This window comes from Lissotriton vulgaris, chromosome 8 (genome assembly GCF_964263255.1).
Source record: "Lissotriton vulgaris chromosome 8, aLisVul1.2, whole genome shotgun sequence".
Lineage (NCBI taxonomy): Eukaryota > Metazoa > Chordata > Amphibia > Caudata > Salamandridae > Lissotriton > Lissotriton vulgaris.
Window position 1 is genome coordinate 1579420762 of NC_141696.1, and position 19705 is coordinate 1579440466.

The following is a 19705-nucleotide window of genomic DNA, read 5'->3' on the forward strand; positions in this document are numbered from 1 at the left end:
ACAACACAATAGGACAATTACCACCAGACACAAGGGCTGAGATACAACAGAACATAACAAAGAACCGCACACACCAGGGCATGGCACAACTCAATATGACAATCACCACCAGACACAAGGGCTGAGATACAACACAACATAACAAAGAACCGCACATACCTGGGCATGGAACAACACAATAGGACAATGACTCCCATACACCAGAGCCATGACACAACATAATATGACAATCACCACCAGACACAAGGGCTGATATACAACACAATATACCAAAGAACCGCACACACAAGGACAGTGGCACAACACAATAAGCCAATCACGTCCAAACACTAGAGCAGTGATATAACACAATCTAACAAAGAACTGCATAAACTACGGCGGTGGCACAACCTAAAATGACAATGACTCCCATAAACCAGTTCAGTGACCTAACACATCGTATGACAATCACCTCATACACCAAGGCTATGACACAAAACATATATCTATTATCATAGCATATTAAAAGACATCTGCCCCCATACACTAGCACGTGTCCCGAAGCACGGCTTTTACTCCAGACACCAGATGCAAGGCACGAAGCATCATACGTCAATCACCGCACACATGGGGGCTTGTACCCCATGAACACCTCTGTCTGTACCTGCTAGGGGGGGTTAATATTCATTAGCTTTACTTAGTTGGATTGTGAACAAACATCAGTCAGAGGCAGGGCTGAGTTCCACGTGTGTATTTCTGTCCACATTGGGCACGAATCACAGAATCAATAACACATCCAAGGCAAACATTACACGCACGAGGGTGGGGAACACGGAGGGCACGGAGACATGGAAGGCGGGCACGGTGCTCACAGCACCACCGCCGACACAATCAGCTCAGGGTCCTCGATATCCTTCTTACTCTGCACCATCCGCAGGTCCAGATGGGCTGACAAGGGCTTCTTACCAGGCCCGGCCAGTGCTGCAAGGAAAAGAGGGAGGCATGTAAGGAACATCCAGTGGAGTCGGCAGCGACTGAGCTCAGCAGAGAGGAGTGTAGCAAGAGGGGACGGCAGGGGGTAATCTCAGCAGAGAAGGGTAAAGCAAGAGGGGTCAGCATCGGGTGAGCTCAGCGGACATGAGTATAATGACAGGGGTCAGCAGCAGGTGAGCTCACCAGAGAGGGGTCAGCACAGGGTGATCTCAGCAGAGAGGGGTCAGCAGCGGGTGAGCTCAGCAGAGAACGGCATAGCAAGAGGGGTCAGCAAAGGGTAGCCCAGCAGAGAAGGGCATAGCACGAGGGGTCAGCAGCGGGTGAGCACAGCAGAGAGGGGTATAGCAAGAGGGGTCAGCAGTGGTGAGCTCAGCAGAGAGGGGTATAGCACGAGTGGTCAGCACAGGGTGATCTCAGCGGAGAGGAGTATAGCAAGAGGGGACAGCAGCGGGTGAGCTCAGAAGAGAGGGGTATAGCACGAGTGGTCAGCAAAGGGTGAGCTCAGCAGAGAAGGGCATAAGAAGAGGGGTCAGCAAAGGGTGAGCTCAACATAGAGGGGTCAGCAGCAGGTGAGCTCAGCAGAGAGTGGTATAGCACGAGGGGTCAGCAGTAGGTGAGCTCAGCAGAGAGGGGTATAGCACGAGGGGTCAGCAGCAGGTGAGCTCAGCAGAGAGGGGTATAGCACGAGGGGTCAGCAGCAGGTGAGCTCAGCAGAGAGGGGTATAGCACGAGGAGTCAGCAGCAGGTGAGCTCAGCAGAGAGGGGTATAGCACGAGGGGTCAGCAGCAGGTGAGCTCAGCAGAGAGGGATATAGCACGAGGGCTCAGCAGCAGGTGAGCTCAGTAGAGAGGGGTATGGCACGAGGGGTCAGCAAAGGGTGAGCTCAGTAGAGAGGGGTATGGCACGAGGGGTCAGCAGCAGGTGAGCTCAGCAGAGAGGGGTATAGCACGAGGGGTCAGCAGCAGGTGAGCTCAGCAGAGAGGGGTATAGCCCGAGGGGTCAGCAGCAGGTGAGCTCAGTTGAGAGGGGTATGGCACGAGGGGTCAGCAAAGGGTGAGCTCAGCAGAGAAGGGCATAGGAAGAGGGGTCAGCAAAGGGTGAGCTGAACATAGAGGGGTATAGCAAGAGGGGTCAGCAGGTGAGCTCAGCAGAGAGGGGTATAGCAAGAGGGGTCAGCAGCGAGTGATCTCTTTATAGACTTTGGGGTTCATTCTCACCTTTAGCACTGCTGATGGTCCTCTGAAGAACATGCTGCATCGCAGATACCGTCTTCTCACACGCCAACTGCATTGAAAAACAGAAGCTCAAAGCCATGGCAGGAAAGGGTCCTGATACAGTGTGATGGCCTACTTGAACTCTAGAGGACTCCAATATGAATATTTACCTTAATCAGCAAGAGGGCCCCCACCAGGACCACACCAAGAGGACCCCTCCATAGAGCATTGGGAGTCTTTCCCTCAGAAGTCAACAGGAGGTTTCTACCAGAACCCAACAAAGGTGTGCAAACCAAAACCTAACACTGGAAAGAAAGCTCCAAGGAAAAAGTCTAAAAGAAGACTCCACCAGGTGAAAGCCAAATGGGTGGGCTCCTACGCCAGCTTAATGAGAGAACACCCACCAGAGCTCAACAAGAGTACTGATGAGGGAACCTCAGATGAGACCAAAACAATGACTTCAACCAGAGACCAATGCAACGACTTCCAACAGAGCTCAACAGAAGAAGTCTCACAAGAGCCCGACCGAGAGGACTCCCAACCAGAGCCCAACTGGAGGACTCCCACTGGAACCAACGGGAGGACTCCCACCAGAGCCCAACAGAGGGACTCCCACTGGAACCAACGGGAGGACTCCCAACAGAGGGAATCCTACCGGAGTCCAATGGGAGGACTCCCACAAGAGCCCGACAGAGAGGACTCCCAACCAGAGCCCAACTGGAGGACTCCCACTGGAACCAACGGGGGGACTCCCACCAGAGCCCAACAGAGGGACTCCTACCAGAGTCCAATGGGAGGACTCCTAGTAGAGAACAACATTAGGAATCCCATCAGATCCCAAGGTGAGGGAGGGGGACTCCCACCCAACACAGCCCAATGGGAGACACACACCAGAACGAAACGGAAGGACTTTCCCCAGAGTCCAGCAGTACGACTCTCACCAGATCCCAAGGTGAGGACTCTTACCAGAACCTAACAGGAGGACTCCCACTGGAGCCCAATGGGAGGACTTCTACAAGAACCCAATGGGAAGACTCCCACCAGAGCCCAACAAGAGGACTCCCATCAGTGACCAATTGGAGGACTCCTACCAGATCCCAATGGGAAGACTACTACCAGAGCCCAATGGGAGGACTCCTACCAGAACCCAATGGGAGGACTCTTACCAGAGCCCAACAGGAGTACTCCCACCAGAGACCAATCGGAAGACTCCCACCAGAGACCAATGGGAGGGCTCCTACCAAAACCCAACAGGAGGTATCCTACCAGAGACCAATGGGAGGACTCTCACCAGAGCCCAACGGAAGAGCTCCTACCAGAGTCCAACGGGAGGACTCTGGTGGGAGCCAATAGGAGGAATCCTGCCAGAGACCAATGGGAGGACTCCAACTAACCAGAGCCCAACAGGAGGACTCCCACCAGAGCCCAACCGGAGGACTCCCACCAGAGCCCAACAGGGGGACTCCCACCAGAGTCCAACAGGGGGACTCCCACCAGAGTCCAACAGGGGGACTCCCACCAGAGTCCAACAGGGGGACTCCCACCAGAGCCCAACAGGGGGACTCCCACCAGAGCCCAACAGGGGGACTCCCAACAGAGTCCAACAGGGGGACTCCCACCAGAGTCCAACAGGGGGACTCCCACCAGAGTCCAACAGGGGGACTCCCACCAGAGTCCAACAGGGGGACTCCCACCAGAGTCCAATGGGAGGACACCCACCAGAGCCCAACGGGGGGACTCCCACCAGAGCCCAACTCGGGGACTCCCACCAGAGCCCAACTCGGGGACTCCCACCAGAGCCCAACTGGGGGACTCCCACCAGAGCCCAACTGGGGGACTCCCACCAGAGCCCAACTGGGGGACTCCCACCAGAGCCCAACGGGAGGACTCCCACCAGAGCCCAACGGTAGGACTCCCACCAGAGCCCAACAGGGGGACTCCCACCAGAGACCAATGGGAGGACTCTCACCACAGCCCAATGGGAGGACTTCCTCTCACCAGAGCCGACAGAGCCCAATGGGAGGACTCCGTCTCACTAGAGCCCAACGGGAGTACTCCCACCAGAGCCCAACAGAGGGACTCTCACCAGAGCCCAACGGGAGAACTCCCACCAGAGCCCAACGGGAGAACTCCCACCAGAACCCATTGAGAGGACTCCTACCAGAGCCCAATGGGAGGACTGCCACCAGAATCCAACAGGGAGACACATACCAGAGCCCAAAGTGAAGACTTCTGCCAAAGCCCAACAAGAGAACTTCCACCAGAGCCTGATAGGAGGATTTAAATCAGAGCCCAACTTGAGTACTCCTACCACAGCCTAATGAGAGGATTTCCACCCTGGGCCCAGGAAGTAAAGGGCCATTGATACATGTTCCCAGAAGAGGAAAAAGCAAGTCTTCCTCCCTGATCTCAACAGAGGATCTCACTGATGACCAACCTGATAACACAAGAAGCTCTATTTTGGTTGGAAGTCGAGTTCCCTCTTGCCCAGTGCCATTGCGATCTTCCTTGTGCTCACAAATGTCCTTCGGCCGAAAGTTGAGGTTAAGTGCAGAACTGAGTGACCATGAGGATACTGCGTCTCCCTCACCTTAAAATCATTGGGATGATGGTGCGTCCAAGCCAGGAGCATAGCAGCAAACAGGTCCCCGGTGCCCACGAACACAGCATCCACCTTTGGCATCTCCAACCGGATTCTCTCCGTCACCTTTGTGCCATCAGCTTTAGCTGCAGGAACAAGAACCAGTGTTACTGCTGAGACCTCAGGAAGGAGAGAGAGGAAGGCTTTACTGAGAGATGAAATAATTTTACTACTGAGACTCAAGGAGGAGAGGGAGGGTATGCCTGAGATGAAATAATGTTACTGCTGAGACCTCAGGGATGAGAGAGAGGGAGGGCATGATTGAGAGATGAAATAATGTTACGGCTGAGACCTCTGGGAGGAGAGAGAGGGAGGACATGATTGAGAGATGAAATAATGTTACGGCTGAGACCTCAGGGATGAGAGAGGGAGGGCATGATTGAGAGATGAAATAATGTTACGGCTGAGACCTCTGGGAGGAGAGAGAGGGAGGGCATGATTGAGAGATGAAATAATGTTACGGCTGAGACCTCTGGGAGGAGAGAGAGGGAGGGCATGATTGAGAGATAAAATAATGTTACTGCTGAGACCTCAGGGATGAGAGAGGGAGGGCATGATTGAGAGATGAAATAATGTTACTGTTGAGACCTCAGGGATGAGAGAGGGAGGGCATGATTGAGAGATGAAATAATGTAACTGCTGAGACCTCAGGGAAGAGAGAGTGAGGGCATGATTGAGAGATGAAATAATGTTACGGCTGGGACCTCAGGGATGAGAGAGGGAGGGCATGACTGAGAGATGAAATAATGTTACTGCTGAGACCTCTGGGAGGAGAGAGAGGGAGGGCATGACTGAGAGATGAAATAATGTTACTACTGAGACCTCTGGGAGGAGAGAGAGGGAGGGCATGATTGAGAGATGAAATAATGTTACTGCTGAGACCTCAGGGATAAGAGAGGGAGGGCATGATTGAGAGATGAAATAATGTTACTGCTGAGACCTCTGGGAGGAGAGAGAGGGAGGGCATGACTGAGAGATGAAATAATGTTACTGCTGAGACCTCTGGGAGGAGAGAGAGGGAGGGCATGACTGAGAGATGAAATAATGTTACTGCTGAGACCTCTGGGAGGAGAGAGAGGGAGGGCATGACCGAGAGATGAAATAATGTTACTGCTGAGACCTCTGGGAGAAGAGAGAGGGAGGGCATGACTGAGAGATGAAATAATGTTACTGCTGAGACCTCTGGGAGGAGAGAGAGGGAGGGCATGACTGAGAGATGAAATAATGTTACTGCTGAGACCTCTGGGAGAAGAGAGAGGGAGGGCATGACTGAGAGATGAAATAATGTTACTGCTGAGACCTCTGGGAGGAGAGAGAGGGAGGGCATGACAGAGATGAAATAATGTTACTGCTGAGACCTCTGGGAGGAGAGAGAGGGAGGGCATGATTGAGAGATGAAATAATGTTACTGCTGAGACCTCTGGGAGGAGAGAGAGGGAGGGCATGACTGAGAGATGAAATAATGTTACTGCTGAGACCTCTGGGAGGAGAGCCTGGATTCGTGTAACTGCAGAGCCAATAAGCAGGCGACAAAGAGAGCGAAGGGGTTTAGTAAATGGAAGAATGAAACAGTGTTACTGCTGATCTCTCAGAGGGAGGCCCAGAGGTGTACAATAGGACAGAATGAAATAGTGTTTCTGCTAAGACCTCAGACAGGAGACAAAGAGAGAGGGGATTTGAGTAAAGAACAGAATTAAATAGTTTTACTGCTGAGCTCTTCGGGGAGGAGGAAGAGAGCAAATAAGGTTATACAAAATGAGCAGGAGTCAGAAAGAGGGTCTACAAAAGAACATAATGAAAGAGCGCTCCCGGTGAGACCTCAGGAAGGAGAGAATGGAATTGTGTTACTGCCGAGTCCTCAGGAAGGAGACAAGGAGAGAGAGGGGGTATAACAAAGAACAGACTAAAATATAGTGTTACTGCCAAGCTCTCTGAGAGAAGGCAGCAAGAGAGAGAGAGAGAGAGAGAAACAATACAAAAAGTCATAATGAAATAGTGTTACTGTTGAGCTCTTATGAAGAAGATAAAGAGAGAGAAGGTAAACAAGGACAGACTGAAATAGTGTATCTGCTGAGCCCTTCAGGAGGAGAGATGAAGACAGAGGGAGAGGAAAGAGAAGGAGAGAGCGAGAGAGAGAGAAAGAGGTTCTAAAATAGGACAGAATGGAATGTGCTCCTGGTGAGACCTTAGGAAGGAGAGAATGGAATAGCTATACCGCTGACCCCTCAGGGGGGAGACAGAGAGAGAGAGACATAGAGAGAATACAAAAAGACAGAATGAAATAGTGTTACTCTTATGGAGGAGACAAAGAGAGAGAGTGGGCATACAAGGACAGCCTGCAATAGTGTTTCTGCTGAGCCCTGCAGGAGGAGAGAGGAGGAGAGCGAGGGAGAGATAGGGTATAGAGAATGAAAGAATGAAATAGTCTTTCTGCTGAGCCCTTCGGGTGGAGGCAGAGAGAGAGGGTGGTTGAGTAAAGCACAGATGAAGCAGTGCCACACTTGGGAATGAGAGACGGAAATCAGGGTAGAAAGGAAAGAGAAGAGAAATTGAGAAAATAGAAAAAAGGAAATCATGCTAGTACTGAGGCCGTGGGGTGGGGTAGGGACTAGCAACGAGAAAGAAAAGAGAAGAAAAATGGTTAGGATAGATAACAAAAAAGCTATGAGAAAAGAATATGAGTTAGACAAGGAAGGAAAGAGGAAAAGATAATGAAATTAAAGACAGGAAGAAACAGCAGTGAAACGGAGTGGAGGAGAAGGACGCAAGCGGGTGTAAAGGAGAGAGGAAAAGCATGGAAGAGAAGGTAAGAGGTGGATAGAAGAAAAGAGAAAGATGTACTGGAAAAAAAGGACAGTAAGAGGATTCAAAGAATAAAGGGAGAGAGAGAAAGAGAAAGAACAAGAAAGTGGGTGTTAACCAGGGAAGACAAAAAGGGAAAGGGAGAATAAAAGGAGTTTCAACTTTCAATATTTTCTATGAAGTGACTACTTTATTCAACACTTATTCTGGGCTTGTAACAATACACATAGTTAATGCCAAAAAGTTTGCAGAACTCTCCCAAGTAGGTCCATCTGGCACAGAACTGACCAATTAAAGACACTAAGTGGGAGGCGTTTCTAGAGTAAGTCTGGGCGGTGAACTCTGCGTTACGTGGAGCTCGCGAAGTTCCGAACACGAAGCAGAGCTTTTGCCCTCGCTCACATTCGTCAATGTCAAGTTGGCGAGCGTGAGCGAGCGAAGAAAATCCACATCCCGGAGAGATTTTTCATCATTCGCGATCGACAACGTTTAGTTGGTGAGCATAAGTGTGGAAAATCAACCTTCCGGCGAGATTTTTCAGCCCGGGCAGTCGGATTTCTCATTGCAAGTGGTCGTGTATGCTCGTGACCGCTCGCGTTGAATAACCGGTTGTTCGCGTTGAGAAAGCTGCCGCCCATATAAAAATCTACTCGAGCAGCAGAAAGGAAGCAGCGCCTACTTGCGCTGTGCATGGTGCCGTTCAAGATGATTGCACAGTGCGGACAAGCAACTGACACTGAGAATCACTGCGAACGGCATTTATCTAACGCACTCCGATGCTTGCGGAGCTCCGCGTAGCAAGGCAGATGGTTTTTTTGCACTTCGCGGAGTTCCGCGTAGGAGAACTCCGCAAACTCCACCTAGGCTTATTCTAGAGGGGCAAAGGGGAAGCAAGAATAGCTAGGGGTTCACACAGGCGAAGATCAGAGAGAAGAAGGGCTGAAGATGACAAATCTTGACACTTCAAGCAAACATGTGATATAAAATCGAGTCAGCACCATGATAGAGAATGTAGAGCATGCTCTGCTAATCCTACCCGGTTCCAGCCTTGTTCTCAACCTTGAAAAATGGACGAAGTCACCCGGTACACCAACCAAAAAGATGTGGCAGGTTGTCACACTCATCCTATGCTAAGCAGCTGTTTCCTTCTGGCTCCTGTACTTCATGGGCACCTGACTCATCCGGCCACCAGCTACCTTTACAAAGGCTCATAAATACTTCAAAGTTCTCAAATTGTATTTCAAGGAACCCTAGTCGGCATGGTTGGTGAAGTAGTCCCAGAAAGTAAGAGTGGCGGGCATCTGCTGGCCTGGGTAATGCAGCAGATTTACGCGGAGACTTAATGGCCGTATCCAGGGTGAAACTGATTGATGGGGGATTCTTCCTACTTGCATTCATGGGCCGCGACTTTAGTTGGTGTGAACCTCCCCTTCGCTCTGCACATGATCTGAAGATATCCAAGGAGTTTTCAGTTATGAGAAAGCGGTAGAATTGAAAGGCCTCTTCTCTGCACGCCTAGTGCATAACACCTTTGGACATGACTTGGTCCAGTAAAAGCGACTGCAATCTAGAAACACATTGGGGGCTTTTGGGAAATAGGCACATTTACCTTTCCACCACACAGATAGAATGACATCTCGGATGCATCTTCATATCTGGACTGTAGACTTCAGGAGAAGTGTGGCTCAATGGTTTCACCCCGAGTGGGCTGGGTATGCTCAGACGTGAGTCCCAGGCTCTCCACATCACTGGAGTCAAGCTATCCAGGCTGAAGAAGGCTGATAGCCAGAAACCGGCCCTTGGATGCTTGATTCCGGTCTAGTAAAGACATGGCTTGGTAGTTCGGGCTGGACTGTTCCCATGAGGCACAGGGTCAAGGCTGATTTGCATATAGCCAGTGTCTGACCTAGGGTGGTGTGGAGTGCAAAAAAACGATGGATTTAGGCCCAGATCTTTGTACTGGGTGAATGTAAGACATTGTTCTGCATTCTGTCCATCAACTGTGTTTTTTGTCAATGATTAGAGCGGCAGACCCTGATGAAGAGGTCTAGCCCGGGACCAGAGTTCAATTCCCTGCCTCTGTGGGTCTTGGGCTCAAAATTCCACGGACCTGATAATTCTCGCCTCAGTGCTTAATCCAATCATGGAGTCCCACTCTGCAACTCTGGGCAATAGCTTGCTTAATCTCCACAACGGCCCCCACAATGCTAAGGATGCCTGGCCTCCACCTTGGGGGTGCCCAGGAGTGGACGCCTCACAGGGAAAGCCAGGATGGGTTCCACAGCGGTATTCGTACAAGCGCCTTGAGACCCTTGTGGGTGAGTAGTGCGCTATACAAGTATCAATTTACATTTAGACCTCGACGGCAGACTAGCAGGCAGTTAAGCATAAGGATAATGTTACTTACCCGGTAAGAATCTGTTTTTGGCATGTAGCGCTGTAGATTCACATGCTGTGCCTACTCCTGCCATCTAGTGTTGGGTCCGGATGTGTGCAAGTTGTTTTTCTTCAAAGAAGTCTTTCCAGCCAGGAAGTAGGTGACTCCTCCTTTCGATGAGTACGCCTGGGCATCGACTCCATTGTTAGATTGTTTTCACGCAAAGGCTGAGAAATGGAGTTAGTAGGAGTAGAAGAGAGATGTCCATGAGTGTGTATATAGAGTAAGAGAGAACTGCAACAGGTATGCCTCCGGGAGGTGGGTGAGCACATGTGAATCTACAGCTCTACATGCCAAGAACAGATGCTCCCTGGGTAAGTAACTGCCCGTTTGAGGCATGTGAGCTGTAGATCACATGCTGTGCATAGACTATACAGCAGTAATCTCCCAAAGCGGTGGCTGACATGTAGCTGTTGCAGTTGTCTAAAAGAGTGTTTTGAGTACTTCCTGGCCCACATTAGCTTGTTGTCTCACTAATACATCTACACAATAGTGTTTGGTGAAGGTGTGTGGTGTAGACAATGTTGCAGCTTTACAAATGTTCTTTTTTATTTTGCATAGCAAGCTTGAATGCATTTAACAATACATCTGGCAATACCGGATTTGGATATAGGATTGCCCTTGTGAGCTGGAGCAAAAGCAACAAAAAGTTGTTTAGTCTTGCGAAATGAGTTTGTTTTTTCTATGTAATATAAAAGGGCTCTTCTAACATTTAAAGTGTGTAGAGCTCGTTTTGCCACTGAATCTGGTTGAGGAAAGAACACAGGTAACTCAACAGATTGGTTGATGTGAAATGCAGAAACTACTTTAGGTAGACATTTTGGGTTGGTACGAAGAACTACTTTGTCTTTGTGAAGCTAGAAAAAGGGTTCTTGAAGTGCCTGTAGTTCACCCATTCTCTTTAATGAAGTTATTGCAATGAGGAAAGCGGTTTTCCAAGAGAGAAATTGCAGGGGACATCTGTGCATGGGTCCAAAAGGTGGGCCAATTAATCATGTGAGGACTTTGTTAAGATTCCAGACTGGGGCAGGTGGAAGTCTTGGCCGTATAACTCTTTTAAGTCCTTCCATAAAATCTTTGATAACTGGCACTCTAAAGAGAGAAAAGTGTTACCTATTTTGTAGGTACGTAGCAATTGCTGCGAGATATAGGCGGATAGAAGAGTAAGCTAAGTGTGACCGCTGCAAATCCAACAGATAGCAAATGATGTTCTGTGTGGAAGCATCAAGAGGGTTGATATTGTTATTATTGCAATAGATAACAAAACGTTTCCACTAAGCTGCATCACAAGCTCTTGTGGTAGGCCTTCTGACCTCTCTAAAAATGTTCATACAGTCTGGCGGAAGATTAAGATAACCAAACTCTATGATTTCAGGAGCCAGATCGCTAGGTCGATTTCTTTGGGATCTGGGTGTCTGATTTCTCCACAGCTCTGAGTGAGAAGACTGGTTGTGAGATGCAGCTTTTGATGTGGGACTAGAGATATCTCCAACAGGGTTGTGAACCAAGGTTGACGTGCCCATGTGGGAGCTACTAGAATCAGTGTGAGGGATGTTTGCCTGAGTTTCCGGACGACTAATGGAATGAGTGGGAGAGGCAGAAAAGCGTATGCAAATATCCCTGACCAGTTCATCCATAGAGCATTGCCTTTGGAGAGGCGAAGCTTGGGCATTTTGCGTTTAGGTGTGTGGGCAAAAATGTATTTGAGGGAAGCCCCAACTTTGAAAGTATGGGAGGAGAACTTGAGGGTTTGCTGCCTCTGTCTGCTCAGAAAGTCGGCAATCTGATTGTTCACTCCTGGTAGGTGTTCTGTTTTGTGGTGAATGGCCCATTGCCAAATGGCTTGAGCCAAGTGTGACAGTTGGACAGAGAGTGCCCCTCCTGTTTTTGTATATACTACATAGCTGTCACGTTGTCGGTGTGAACTAGGACAGCTTTGACGGGGAGGTGAGTCTGAAATGCTTTGAGGGCTAGAAACACCACTAGCAGCTTCAGAGGGTTTATAGGGAGAGTGTTTTGCTTGTGACTTCAGAGGCCTTGAACTGTGTGTTGTTGTAGATAAGCTCCCCAGCCAGTGAGCGAAGTGTCTGCTGTTAGTATTGTCTGTGGAACTAGTTCTATAAAGGGCCGTCCTTTTGTTAAATTGTGTGGTCCACCACTGGTGAGGGAGATGAGTACGGCCCCTAACCAGCACTAGATCGGTTCAAAGACCCTGCGATTGGTTCCACTGACTTGCTAAGCATTCCTGAAGGGGACGCATGTGAAGCCTGGCATGGGGATCAATTATGATGCAAGAGGCCATCATCCCCAGCAGCTGCATAAACACTCGAGCTGGAAGCGAGTGATTGGGCTGAAACTGGAGAACAAGAGCCTAAATGTTTGTGGTGCCTTGGAGATAAGCATACGTTGTACACCTTGTGTGAGCCGGTTATGAGGAAACATTTGTGAAGGGTGATTGGATTGCGCACCGATCGGAGGCTGAGAAATGGTGCCGAACCGGAGAGCAGCAAGTCAATTCCGAACCCGATGGCGGAAAAAAACAATCTAACAATGGAGTTGATGCCCATGCGCACCTACCTCCTGATTGGAAAGCCTTCTTCGAAGAAAAACAACTTGCAAACTTTTGAACCCAACACTAGATGGCAGGAGTATGCAAAGCATGTGATCTACAGCTCACATGCCTCGAACATGCAGTTACATGCACTGTCAAGGGGGTACTTCAAACCTAGCCAAGGAAATGTCTTTGGAAGGCCATGGATAGCCCTGGCAAGAGGTTAACAGACCTAGAGAATGGAGTGCTTATGGTAGCTGGCACCACATTCTCTGGTAGGAATCTCCGTCCCAGCTCTGCCTGTAATCTAGTTGTTCCTCCCTTTAAACGCTCCTCTTGGGGAGGAGGGAGCTTCATTACTTGTATGGCTTTGAACTGGAATCGACCTCCTTGGGATCTGAAATCTGCTACTTTCCCACCAGCATTTAGGAAGTCCTTAAAAATGTGGTTATTCTGACAATAGAAGTGTTGGGGCTTTCTGATCTTGACACTTATAGTGCCAAGACGCCTTCCAAGTATTCGTTGCACTCAACAAGTTACCTCATTTATTTCCAAAAATCTACACTAAGGCCTGATTACCATCTCACTACCTCAACCACCCCCCATGTTCCTCCCTCCTGTAAGACACTCCTCGAATATCACTATTGCTGGGAGAGAGACAGGGGAGGGAGAGGATGTGGGTGGTGAAAGCGAGTGCCTACTTTTCCTCTGGCTCCCCAGAGTCATCAGGTAGTCTTCCCCCAGGGAGGCAGGTAGGTCGGAGCTGGTGATCATCACCATCCGTGGTCCCCGGGCATGCAGTAAGTCCATCACCTGCAAAAGAGAGGAGAGATGTCAGGGAGCAACCATCAAGCCCTCCGCCGACGACAGAGGAGCCAATCCCAGAGCATGCAGGGTCGTTTGCAAACTACTCGTCACCTTGAGCCTGGAGGGCTCATGGAGGGCATTACTATCCATTGTCCATGAGTGCCTCTCATCAAGAGCATGCTCTTGAAGACAAACATACATGAGCGTCTACTGGTCACCACTCATATAAGTCTGTCTTCTAGAGCATACACCACCATGTGCAAATAAGCAATCATAGGTCATGTACATCAGCCACCTACAGCATGCAGCATCATGATGCAAAGGACAAGTCACTGCTCATGTATGTCCGTCACCAAGAGCATGCATCTGCCAGGTGCAACTTAGTATCCACCGTTCATGTGTCGGTCACTGACAGCTTGCACCTGCCATGTGCAACTTAGTATCCACAACTCATGTGTGTCTGACAAAACAGCATGCATCTGCCATGTGCAACTTGGTATCCATCGTTCATGTGTCTCTGACACGACAGCATGCACCTGCTGTGTGCAACTTAGTATCCACAGTTCATGTGTGTTTGACACAACATAATGCATCTGCCATGTGCTACTTAGTATCCATCGTTAATGTGTGTCTATCACCAACAGCATGCATTGCCATATGCAACTTAGTATCCATCGTTCATGTGTGTCTATCACGAACAGCATGCATTGCCATGTGCAAATTACTAGTCACTGCTCATGTGAATATGCCCCAGGAGCAGACAGGAAATTGTGCAAAGCACTAGTCGTCCGTGTCTACGATCGCAGCTATAGGAGGCTGTGTGCAAATCACTTACCACCAATCATGCATGTCTCGCACCAAGACTATGTAGATCCATGTGTAGCCATCAGTCATGCATGACTACCATTCAGACTGAGAAGAGCCATGTGCTAGTCATGTGCATGCATCAACGGAACCCTTTGAAGATCACACCGGGCTGTGGGTACACTACTGGCCACCGAGCCTGGGTGTCCGCCCTCTCGGAAGGAAGGTGTGATTTGGGTTTGTTTATTCCTAAACCATCAGATTTAAGATTCTGTGCAAAGGCGATGAGCATGAAGTAGAAGGTGGTCCAGAAGCAGGAGTTTAGGGGACAGGAGGGCGTGGCGATGGTGGGCAAGGCTCTTAAAGCAACAGGCAGTGCGTCAAGGAGAAGCTGATTTGAGACTGTGGACTCCAGGACAGTAAGTTGTGTGGTTGCAAGGATGCTGCTGACCAAGGGGATAAACCGCTTAAGATTATTCATGATGGCACTTAAGTAGGGAGCAGAATGACCTGACTTCAGTGGTGGTACAGGGAGCTTTAGGTACAGAAAGACAGGAAAAGGTTTGCAATCCATTGAGGTATTCAACTGGGAAGGAGATGCAGGCAGATCGAGGAACAGAATAAACTGAGGAGTAAAGCTTGTGACAGTAAATCTGTAGAGAGTGGTGATAAGCAGCAGTGCATAGATGACAGGTGTGAGGCAGGGCAGCAGATGGAGAGGCTGTATGCTGAAGTGAGTGTGAAGAAGACAGGATGCTGACAGCAGACAGGTACTTCCCAATCACAAGTCTTATCCTGAAAGTTGTCAGCTGTGAGTGAGCATGGTGTGGAGGAGGAGACGAAGTAGAGCTAGCGAGGATGGCTTCAACGGAAGATGTGGATCCGCAGATATAAGGACATGCCAAGGAGCAGAGAAGAGGTTATTAGTCGAATGGTATTAGGAGAAAGCAACAAATGTTCTAATTTTCTGGATTTCTCAGAGTGTATACTGGATATAAGGGCGAAGGCGTGTCACATGCAAATGGCATTAGAGACAGTGCGGGCCCGCGTGTTACTAGTGCACACCACATGTAAGGCCATGAGTGACGTACTAACCACATCCGTGTCCACTTTTCAATATGGCGGCAGGGGATCAGGACGAGGCAGAGAGCTGACGCGAGAAAGGGCGACATGTGTACTCTGGAGTAAAGTAAATTATGGAAAGGAAAGAAGGCATCTTCAAATAGAAAGGGTTCAAAGGTTTTCACAATAATTCTTGCTTTTCCTAGGATATTTATGCTTTTCATACAACAAAATGCATTTGTGAATTATGGTATTGCCATCTGAAGGAATAATAATGATAATTCATCAAAGTGGGGAATGAAGACTCAAACCTGATAGTTTGCTAAACTCCCAAGCCTTTCAAATGTTAAACAGGTTGTCACTAAGGCCAAGAAGTGTGATTACTTTACACTATTTATAGTAATACACAGAGAAAATGAATCAAAAGAACACTTATCGAGCTAAACGAACACAAACTTCGATAGGTCAGAGGCTGCATGTGTAAGAGTTGAGAAATTGGTGAGAGAATAGTCAGTCACAATCTAAAGCCCCACTGCTGCTGGTGCCTGCCCTTTCATGGAAATTGCTAGAAAGGAAACTACAAAATGCATCACAAAGAGCATGGTAACAATGTTGCTTCCCAGGCGTGGGTGGGTGTTGGTTTTGGCTCAATGAGAGAGTTTTCATGGCCTTCTGCAGGGCCGAGACAATGTAGAGATGCTTATGATTCTGAAGCAGCGAACCATGAGAAAGTGCTCCAGAAGGTTGACATTGAGCGTTTATCTGGAATAACGGGGAAATGGTCTAATATGTCTTGCTGAAATTAAAGGACAATCGTCTAATATCTCAGAAGATCAATGCTGGGGCTCATCCATATGACATGCGATATCCTCTACTTATCACACACATCTGTAGAGAAACAGCGTGAAATGCATAGCATATTATGGGATGGCTCTGATGTGGCCTGGGTTGGAGTGCTACCAAAGAGCCCAAGATAATGGCTTTGGATGGAGCTACACTGCCAGATATATTGCAAGCCGCCAAGCTCCGCCCAAAAAATAAATTGTGCAGCAGGACGTGGGCGCAATATTCAAGCAAAGTAAGAAACGCTCTGAATCCAGGGGCTGGGCTCATGCTGGGTCGGGTCTGAGATTGCGGCAGACGCAGTGTTGAGTGGGGTGCAGGATGCACTACTAGGGATGACTAACTGCATCTTATGCTTGTTTGTTACCCCAAACAAAGCATTCAAGATCATGCAGTGAACGTGCAAATTGGTAATCGCAGCTCACACTTTTTGACTTGCCAGCGGGAGAAATTGAAGATCATGCAAAGTTACATGCAAATGACTGGCCAGGCTCATAGAAGACTCATGACCCTTGGAGGACGGTGTCCAGGATCAAAAACACCCACAAAATGGGAACCCAGCCTTGCAAAAGTAGACTAAACCTCCCTGGAGAAGAAATGCATTTTATTATAAAACCCTCACCGACCAGGGTTACGCCTTGGTGGCATGCTTCATCATTGGGTCCATCCCATTCCGGTGCAGAAAGGGCGTGCTGCGACCTACGGATTACGTGGGAGCACTTAAGTTGAATCTATAATGATTAACCCCTTTAATGCTTGTGACAGAACGGTTCCATCACGAGCGCCGGTTGGGCTGTGCTCATGACGGAACCGTTTCACAGCCACGCCCGTTTCTTAGAACCTTCAGCACAGCGCAAACATTTGCGCCGCACTGAAGGTGATAAGAAAATGATGTTAAAAGAGGAGTGGGGGTTATTCTGTGCTGGGGTGTATCTTACAAATTCCTGGCTGGTTGGTCCGTCCTATTTATTCTGACCACCAGTCGGTATGATTAAAAAGGGGAAGATTAGGAAGGAAAATGCTTAATACCCAGTATGCATCTGTTCTTGGCATATAGAGTTGTAGAGTCATATGTTATGCATAGATCGCCATCTAGTGTTGGGTCCGGGTGTTTGCACTTTGTTTTTCTTCGAAGAAGTCTTTCCAGTCATGTGGTAGGGGACTCCTCCTTTCGGTGATAGTGCGCATTGGCACCGACTCCATTGTTAGATTGTTTTACCGCAGAGGGTGATAATGGAGATAGTCGGAGTAGTAAAAGGAGATGCCCGTGAATGCATGTATCTAAGGAAGATGTTACTGCAACAGTTAGAGGTACCCAGGGAGGTGGGTGGGCACATATGACTCTACAGCTCTACATGCCAAGAACAGATGCATACTGAGGAAGTAGCATTTTCCGTTCGAGGCTTATGAGCTGTGGATCGTATGCTATGCATAGACTATATAGCAGGTATCTCCCAAAGCGGTGGCTAACCTGTATCTGTTGTAGTGGTCTGAAATAGTGTACGTAAAACTGCTTGGCCCACTCTAGCTTGTTGTCTTGCTAACACATCTACACAATAGGGTTTTGTGAATGTGTGAGGTGTAGACCATGTTGCAGCTTTGCATATGTCATCTATGGGTATATTTCCTAAGAATGCCGTAGAAGCCCCCAGTTTGCGTGTAGAGTGTGCTCCAGGGGGAAGTGTTAATGTTCGTTTTGCTTTTGCGTAGCAGATTTGAATGCATTTACCTATCCACCTTGCAATTCCTGATCTTGGGTTTGCCTTTATGTGGTGGAGCAAAAGCGACAAAAAGTTGATTTGTGTTACAGAAAGGTTTTGTCCTTTCTATATAACACATGCCCTTATTGCATCTAATGTGTGTAGAGCACGTTCTGCTACTGAACCTGGTTGAGGGAAGAACACAGGTAACTCAACAGATTGATTGAAGTGAAAAGCAGAAATGAATTTAGGAAGGAATTTAGGATTAGTCCGAAGAATTACTTTATTTTGGTGCATTTGTAAAAAAAGTTTCTTCTATAGTTAATGCCTGAAGCTCACTTACTCTTCTGAGTGATGTGATAGCCACCAGGAAAGCAGTTTTCCATGTAAGAAATTGCAGTTCACACTTGTGCAACGGCTCAAAGGGTGGATTCATTAGTCTGGTGAGGACAATATTGAGATTCCATACTGGAGCAGGTGGACGTCTTGGGGGAATAACTCTTTGAGTCCTTCCAGAAACGCTTTGATGACAGGTAATCTAAAAAGAGATAGATGTTGTCTTTTTTGTAGGTATGCAGCTATTGCAGCTAGATGTAAATGTATGGACATGTATGCTAAATTGGAACGTTGTAGATGTAACAAACAGCATATAATGTTTTGGACAGAAGCAGCAAGTGGGTTGGTTTAGTTGTTATTACAGTAAAACACAAACCGCTTCCACTTTGCTGCATAGCAGGCTCTTGTGGTGGGACGTCTAGCTTCTTTGATGATATTCATACAGTCTGGTGGTAGATTAGGATAGCCAAACTCCAAGTTGACTGGTGTCTTACGTCTCTATGGCTCTGTGTGAGGAGTTTGGGTGTACGATGTAGTTTTTGAGGAGGAACTACTGAGAGTTCTGTTAGACGGGACCTGGAGGGTCGGCCGAGGACAAGAGGAGAGGTCTCCGGGGAGAGCCGTCTCCAGCGATCGTACAGACAAGTAACTTCCCCCCCACAGATGGACACCACACAGAGATAAGGTTTAACGATCTTTATAGGCAATTCTGAAGTACGGTAGAATGGTACAAGGAGGTCTGGACTCAGGGGTCCCCTCGATTCTTAGTCTCTTGGAGGGAAAAGGGGGTAGCGGGACAGTCTTGTTACCAATCTGGTAGGTGCGATGAGATGATGGGTAGCTCACAATCCTCGAGCTCGGTGTTGTAGGCAAACGGGCCGCGGCAGCGCCAGCAGGTCCCGATGAGATCGAAGGCAGCAACGGTCCGCGGCAGCGCCAGCAGGTCCCGACGAAGATGGTAGTTACAACGAGCCGCGGCAGCGCCAGCAGGTCCCGACGAGGATGAAGGTTGCAGAAGGCCGCGGCAGCGCCAGCGGTCAGGACGACAGTTCACAAGGCAGGGCTGCGGCAGCGCCAGCAGTCCGTCAAGGATGAGTTCTTCACTGTGTCTCTCGACTCCAGGATACAACTGCCTTCCTGCTCTGGAGCTGCCCCAGTTATAGGTCTGGCGCCCTTTGATGTCCGGACCCTCGCACTTGGAGGTCGGGAGGTCCGGGATGAGGGAGTCCAGACACCCAGCAGGGGGGTGGAGCCAGCGCCCGGGGAGGCTGGGGGCGATCGTCACCTGGCGGGGGAGAGCCAGCGACACTCCTCTCTCCCATTGACCTGCCAAGCGGTCCGATCACCTCCTGGGTGGATGGTGGTGCCGGGATGTCGGGGCCTGGCCAGGCCCAGGGTTAGGGTCGAGCTGAGGCCACGCGGCCTCGTGGTGCAGTGTCCAAGATGGCGGCTGGGCCCGGGCAATGGTGCTGGTGGGTGCCCAGGCCGGTGATATGAAGATGTTCGGGGCAGGTGTCCCGTGGGGGACGGGTTACG

The 19705-nt window shown here is 49.2% G+C and overlaps 1 protein-coding gene across 2 annotated transcripts in view; it reads right to left on the bottom strand.

The window, feature by feature from the left end:
- Positions 1-715: 715 nt before the first annotated feature.
- The window catches only part of PDXK (pyridoxal kinase), a 384182-nt gene continuing 365192 nt past the window's right edge, over positions 716-19705 (bottom strand). For both annotated transcript variants that reach the window (XM_086935883.1, XM_086935882.1), the window contains 4 exons: positions 13319-13430; positions 4777-4913; positions 2190-2256; positions 716-960 (listed from right to left, as the gene is read on the bottom strand). In XM_086935883.1, coding sequence (XP_086792009.1) covers positions 848-960; positions 2190-2256; positions 4777-4913; positions 13319-13430 — 429 coding nt within the window. In that variant the 3' untranslated portion in view covers positions 716-847. The remainder of the gene's footprint in view (positions 961-2189; positions 2257-4776; positions 4914-13318; positions 13431-19705) is intronic.